This window comes from Pieris napi, chromosome 22, assembly GCF_905475465.1.
Source record: "Pieris napi chromosome 22, ilPieNapi1.2, whole genome shotgun sequence".
NCBI classification, from domain to species: Eukaryota; Metazoa; Arthropoda; class Insecta; order Lepidoptera; family Pieridae; genus Pieris; species Pieris napi.
The window spans coordinates 4,233,857-4,241,269 of NC_062255.1; the positions used below are offsets into that span (position 1 = coordinate 4,233,857).

Below are 7,413 nucleotides of genomic sequence, written 5' to 3' on the forward strand. Positions count from 1 at the left end.
CCTTTTAAGAGTTGGTACGCTCTTTTTTTGAAGGACCCTAAGTCGAATTGGTTCGGAAATACTTCAATGGGCAGCTGGTTCTACATAGTGGTGTTTAGTCAAATGCCAAGGCAAAGTTATAAAAGGCGATGGGGTCATCAAATCCCGACACCGAAAAAATGTGTTCTATGGTATATAATCAATCTGTTGTAGTTTCAAGTTTGTGGATCTAATATCTATTTGTCAATGTCATTCTGGATCGGTCGCTGCTTTCGGCGCGGTATTCGGTAATTTCTATTTACATTTTAAATCTCCGAATTCTCTTAATTTGTAACAGAAATGAACGAGTAAAAATATTATTTCTATTTTTCGGCTAATTAAGTAAGAGTTTATAAAAGCCATGGAGTCTGGTGAGACCTTTTTATCATGTGCGGCCACTGTTGAATGGATGACGCCTCAAGGCTCCATTATGAGAAAAATAACACTAAAGTCAGCATCTTTGCGAATAATAAGGAACGAATTTAGGGAAATGTTTATGGAAGTAAGCGGTGATAAGAATGCTGCGACCAGGTTAGCTTTAAAAGGAATAAATGTATTTAAGAAATTTATGGCTGAGGGTAAAGCAAGCATAAAATTTCAAGAATCTGGATGTACTGTCTTTATTTCTAATGCACCCCCAACAAACCTTGTTTCGTTTCTAAGAACTATATTTGTAAAAATGACTGGAGATCGAGAGAAAACCTTAAATACCACCCCGTCCAAACAGACAGTGCGAGCTAAGTTATTAAGTGGTAGGTCACAAGCATTTGAAGAGATAAGTCCAGTCACAGTAGCTGATATATGTAGTGCCAAAAGTAAAATCAGTAAAGCAACCACAACAACTCCTTCTCCACCATCTAAAAAGCGAAAAAATGAAGATGTATGTAGAGGTCCAGCACCAAAAAAATTGTATTCTCCATCTCCATTAACTACTGGAGGTAGCTTAAATCCTGAACAACTAAGAGTCTTAGAGGCTTGCCTTAGTGGAAAAAACATATTTTTTACGGGATCTGCTGGAACTGGAAAGAGTTATTTATTAAAGAGAATAGTTGCTGCATTGCCTCCTGATGTAACTATGCCAACTGCATCTACCGGAGTGGCAGCTTGTCATATAGGTAGGTATTATAAGCATTGATTATTTTTTTTATTGTTATTTTAGTTGTATGCTATATTGACAATTTAATAAATAAAAAGATGTAGTAAATTAAATTAATTAAGTGTATCAAGTTTTCTGTTTTAAGGTGGTACTACTCTACATGCATTTGCTGGAATAGGTGATGGCAGTGGTTCACTTGAAAGCTTGTGTCATAAAGCACTGAAACTACCACTTGTAGCACAGAAATGGAGGAAGTGCAAACATCTTATTATTGATGAAATTTCAATGGTAGATGGAACCTACTTTGAGGTATAGTGTTGAATTAATATAGATCATATTTTAACATTTTATTTATGACCTGGATTGTTTAATTACTGTTTATATGTGAATAATAGATTTTTAATTTTTATTTTAGAAACTGGAAGCAGTGGCAAGATATATTCGCAAGAATGATAAGCCATTTGGAGGCATCCAATTAATTTTATGTGGAGACTTTCTTCAATTACCACCTGTAGTTGACAAAACTAAGACTGCAAAGAGATTTTGTTTTCAAACTATGTGTTGGGAAAAATGTATAGACTTATGTTTTGAATTAAAAGAAGTACACAGACAGACTGATAAAGAGTTTATAACAATACTAAATAGTATAAGAATAGGTCGTGTAACAAATGAAATAAGTCAACGCCTTGTTAAAACAGCAACTCAAAAAATTGAGAGTGATGGAATTCTAGCTACTAGACTTTGTTCACATACCAATGATTCAAAAATGATAAACAATTCAAAATTGCGTGACTTAGATGGTGAAGAGAAGATATATTCAGCTCAAGATAGTGACAATGCTAGTACTCTACTCGATATGCAGACTATTGCACCTGCAAAATTAGTTTTAAAAATAGGTGCTCAAGTCATGTTATTAAAAAACATTAATGTTAATTCTGGATTAGTTAATGGTGCGAGGGGTGTGGTAGTTAGATTTGATGAGGGGTTACCTGTTGTAAGATTCAAAAATAAAAAGGAATACATGGCCCGTACAGAACGTTGGTATGTAAAAAATTCGAATGGGTCTTTATACTGTAGAAAACAAGTACCATTGAATTTAGCGTGGGCATTTTCTATACATAAATCTCAAGGCCTTACTTTAGATTGTGTTGAGATGTCGTTGTCAAAGATTTTTGAAGCTGGTCAAGCCTATGTTGCCTTGAGTAGAGCACAGAGTTTAGATACATTAAGAGTTCTTGATTTTGATTCCCGACATGTCTGGGCGGACACTCATGTCCTGGAATTTTACCAAAAATTTAGACGAAGGTTGCAACAGATGGAGTTAATACCACTAGGCCGACCTTTATCAGATAAGACTAATAAAAAAGGCAAACTTAGAGAAATTTTAGAAAAGCAATTAAGGAGAAAATAAATTAAGACTGATATTTTATAGTTTGAGTTAGCAATCATGTGACCAATTATTTATTTTTGTATGTGTTGGGAGTTTTAATAATAAAACTTAAATAGCAGTAAATTAAAATAAAGATTTTTTTTTTAAAGTATTATTCGTTTTATTTTGTAATACTTATTGCAATATGGTTTATCTTGATTCAATAGCTGTTAAGATTTCTATCTGTTCCTCAAGAGTTGAGAGTTTCTCCTGCAAGCACTTTACAATATATTTGTGTGTTTCAGAGTTAGAGTCAGTGCTTCTCTTCTTATACTGCTGTACACTGTTTTGCAAAAGTTCAATCTGTTTCATATTTTGTATATTAATTGCTTGTAATCTTTTATTTAAGTGTTCTTGTTTCTTAACAATAAGCCACAACTGAGCTTCAGTGGAAACTTCACCTCTAAATTTCACTTGGTCATTAATGATATTATCCAAATTTGATGGCTCCCTCAACCTTTTCATGGAACTCTGTATGTCTTGCAATATGTCTGACTGAGACTTTTTGCTAAGCAGCCTTTCAATTCTACTCTTTGGAGAAAACACCTAAAACATAGAAACTACATTAACAATTCTATATTTCAAATCAAATAGCTAAAGTTACAGATACACCTGAATAGTATGTAATAATATGAAAAGTTTATCATCATCCCATACTATTTAGGTGGGCACTAAGTATACATATGACATATTATCCATTGGAGTACAAATGTCTACACTCAGCTGTGCACTATGTATAGTATAATGTTAGATTACACATTAGCATTTGTTGCTAGTATGTTTACTAAATGGTAATTTACTTACTTTATGAATGGGTTGTTTTATGTTCGACGAGAATATTGTTGGGACTGCATTTGGTCTAAGTTTGCGAGAGGAATCAAAATACTTAGTTTCAAAATGTTTGGAGCAGATTCTGCTTTTACTCCAATCTAACTGGATACACTTATGTTTCAGTGCGTTTAGCCATCTATTACGGATTTCGGAAGAAGTTGGACATCTGGAACGATAGTATCTAAATTTATAAACGATTCTAACTTTACGACCAACCAAATTTAGTAACTTACGGATGGAATGTAACCCCGGGAGGTTTGTTAAAGACTGATATTTTACAGTTTTGAACGGCGCACTGCGTACTCGTCATCTCTATGAATAATTGTTAAAATAAGTTTAATTCAAGTTAAAACCGAATATACAGGAAAATATGTAACTGGATAACCAATTCCACAGTTTACTTGTTTAACTAGTAAACAAAACTGAGCACAGACTACAGAGTAACAGAATATTTTGACATATAGAAAACATTAAACTGTCAACAGATAACAAACATAATAAACGTATAATTATTAACAAAAAAAACAAACGTTGACCTATAATAATACGTAGACAACCATACCATCGGGTCATGGGTAACAAAATCTATGTTTTGCCCTTATAGCTGGGGAGCCCAAGAGAGGAATTCGGGATTTACTCCAGCGTGGCAATATACAGGGAGATACCTTGTACCCGCCACCCGGTTAAGTATCTCTACCAAATATGTGCTCCATATATATGGCCGCCCGTCAAGGTTAAAGTATCAGATTAGTAAAAAAAAGTCAATGATCAGACTTTCTCGAGCGCATCAGATTAAGGTAGGCTAAGTTGTGTATATGCTAAGAAGTGTATGTTTGTATTTCAGTAATCTGACAATTTGCAAGTAACGTAACGAAAGGGGAGGGCTGCAATGTTGTAAAAAAACGTCATATCGACATTCTCGAACGTGGCTGATTTTTTTTTTATTTTGAAAGAAATAATTCAAGGATGACGAAAAATATATCATCTGCAAATTTCCACAAGCCGATGTCAGAAAAATTCGTCGATAAAGTTTAATACGTGCGGCTGCGTGATGCCTATATTAGTTTAAAAATATTAACTTTGAGTAATATTACCATAAAGTGTGTATTTTGTGGTGAAACTACTTTGCAATAGGTAATCAATAAAATTAACATTATAAACATAATAAAAGTTTATAAATATTGTAGAATATCGTTGAAGTAAACCGGTTTTTCCGTTTAATTTTTTTTTAAATGATTATATAGTAAATACAAATTCTACTTGAACAACATACACTTTTTGCTATTTTCAGAGCTTATCTATCAATTAAGTTCAATGATGTAAAATATAGTCTATTTACGATATACCCCACCGATGAAGTTTTTTTTATCATTGATATACAAAAAATCCAAGATGCACACTCAACGTCTAAAAAACGTCCTCAAAAAATGAGCGCAACATTCTAAATTGTGCGCTCATTTCAAATAGTCTCGCGTCTAATAAGTGGAGTCGATGTTATTTATTTGTGTTTTTTTTTATAAATAAATTTATGTACTTTTGAACTTTTTTGTGTGTAGTTTTTGACAAATATATTTACGCTATATAAAGTGTAGGTCAGGAGGTGGCCAATTTAACATTTTTTTTTTAATTTAAAGAAAAAACTTTTTAACCGGATTAAAGTTATGTATTATTATAAATTTACAACTATTTAACATCCAACACCTTTTGTCTTCAGCCACCGTGACCATGCACGCTGTAAAGCACCCGAAAAGTCGGATAAATTTAAAATTATGTTAAATAGTTGTAAATAAAAAAGTCATGTTCGACTCCACTCAATACCTTGTCCTACCGACCACGGTCGGTCGTAAAATTTTATTGCTTTAAGTACGTATACACTGCGTTGTAATAACAACTTTAAGCAATTCGCGTAAGGTTGATTTTGCAATAATATATGCTTCTAACATATACTGTTATATACATACTGTTATAGAAAGGGACAGAAATAGTGTTTCGGGACACTTTCGAGCGTTACTTTTATTCGAGACTGTGCATCTTGGGTTTTTTGTATATCAATGTTTTTTATATAAAATTTTTTCTTATAATTGTCTAAGCTTCTCAACCCCATTTAGCATCGTGGGCTCCCCTACTATTATTACCTTTCTTATATAAATAGTACATCACATATATTGTGAAAAAAAAATTGTTGATGAAATAAAACTTCTTTAATTGGTATTATAATAACGCCTAATTTATTCACTTTATTCTAGACTACTAGACTATTTCACTTTACAAAAAAATAAACATAGGTAGTTTTACATACATCACTCTACTAATCCCTTTGGGCCAGCCAGTAGATTGGTCGAGGATCTTCCCTTCGAGCGAAGGAAGCATTCATTATTTCTCTACAAGTAATACAGGAGATCGTAAGTTTTATTTTGTCTTGTAGAGGAAAGATAGAGTACTTTTACTGCTTTAAAAGTAGGATACATAACTTTAGTAGCGCGATTTACGGTGTGACGTCATCGTACTGATTGTAGGCTCGGATTGTAGATGTCGTATAGGTACTGACAGACTTGCTCAAAAAAAGCATGCTAATAAGCTTGCTTAAAATTAGCATGCTCTGCAAACTGTTCACATTTTCCAGAAATAAGCAAGCTTGATTTAAAGCATACTCATAAATAGGCATGCTCAAAGCAAACGTACGGACAGACGTGCTATTTGGCACCAGGCTCTCGGCCAAAATGGATGTATAGTCCTTTTCATGAAAGAAGTCCCCCAGACGCGGCGCTGCAATCGCATAACGTAATGTTGTCATTTATGAGTAAAAAATTTACCTATTATATTTACATTTAGCAGATGTAATTTATCAAATAATATTATTTTCTGCATACTTCGATGAAACAATATTTCTGTTATGTAAAAAGTATATTTTTATTTACTTATATTAGCGGTGTTCTACCTACTTACAGAGAAAAGATGAGAAAATAGGGTAAAGAAAAGCAATACAATTTTTTATTCAGAGTTTTATTGCACATTTGTTGGGTTACAATTTTTTTCGAAGTACACGCCGCTATTATACCATCGTTTGTAATTCTTGTTACAGTTTTCTCTGACACACCTGCAATTTAATTATGTACAATTAAAAATAATAGTAACTTTAAGTTTATAATGCTTATGTAATATGTATATGTTTTAATTTCAGTTACCTAGTCTTATCACGTTATGTATTTATTAAATTTTGTCGCAAAAACGATTTTATATCATAAAAGTCCTATCAATACAGCAAAAAATTATTGAATGGCAACTCTAAAACGTACCTGTTATGGCGCCAACTCTCTTCCGAACATTGTTTAGTGGTATTAAAACACCTTGATTCTTATGTTCCGCTTCACAGAACTCTTTCACCTTTAATATCATTTCTCGAGCCAAACTTTTTACAACTTTTGGCATTGTAATCAATGTTTAAAATGCACTAAGCTAGTTAAAAATTCACAAAAATCTACCACAACAAACGAACTTGATAACATCAACGAATGACAACATTGCCGACCTGTCAAATTTAGTTCCAAAAATCACCGCGGGACTTCTTTCATGAAAAGCACTATACAAGTATATAGTGACAGTGCTATCCGTACAGAACTCAATAAAATAATCATATTGCTTGCAACGGAATTGTGTAAGAACATTTTGGTGAAAAAAAAAAAACAAAAAAAAAGGACATTTTGGGTTCGTAATTGGATAAACAGAAGAGAATCACTAGATACATATTGCGGGTTTAATTTTAATTAATTGCATAAAACAGTCGTCCGCCGCAGATCGAGACAAAATGGATAATAGCATGCTAATAAGCAAACATGTTCAGACGTGCTCGGAGCACGCCCCTTACCTACCCGCGCCTCAGGTAGCATGCTTTGAGCACGCTCTAAATAAGCATTCTCATTACATTACACACGTGCTACTAATGAGCACTTGCTCAATAAAAGCATGCTTTCGTGCTAGTAATGAGCACGTCTGTCCATACCTTAACACTATTTTCTAAGCGCTAATCGATTTTAATATT

General features: G+C 33.2%; 1 protein-coding gene across 1 annotated transcript; it reads left to right on the forward strand.

Annotated features, from left to right (window-relative positions):
• The first annotated feature begins 232 nt into the window (after positions 1-232).
• On the forward strand, positions 233-2,538 carry LOC125060884 (ATP-dependent DNA helicase PIF1). The gene is made up of 3 exons (XM_047665996.1): positions 233-1,133; positions 1,260-1,423; positions 1,530-2,538. The coding sequence occupies exons 1-3, from the start codon at positions 380-382 to the stop codon at positions 2,523-2,525; spliced, it is 1,914 nt and encodes a 637-aa protein (XP_047521952.1). The 5' UTR covers positions 233-379; the 3' UTR covers positions 2,526-2,538.
• The last annotated feature ends 4,875 nt before the right edge of the window (positions 2,539-7,413 follow it).

Bases quoted from the DNA above. Each gene is read 5' to 3' on its own strand.
- LOC125060884 (XM_047665996.1), top strand. From the start codon at position 380: ATGGAGTCTGGTGAGACCTTTTTATCATGTGCGGCCACTGTTGAATGG. The intron at 1,134-1,259 runs GTAGGTATTATA...TTCTGTTTTAAG, and splicing joins AGTGGCAGCTTGTCATATAG to GTGGTACTACTCTACATGCA. The intron at 1,424-1,529 runs GTATAGTGTTGA...TTTTTATTTTAG, and splicing joins TAGATGGAACCTACTTTGAG to AAACTGGAAGCAGTGGCAAG.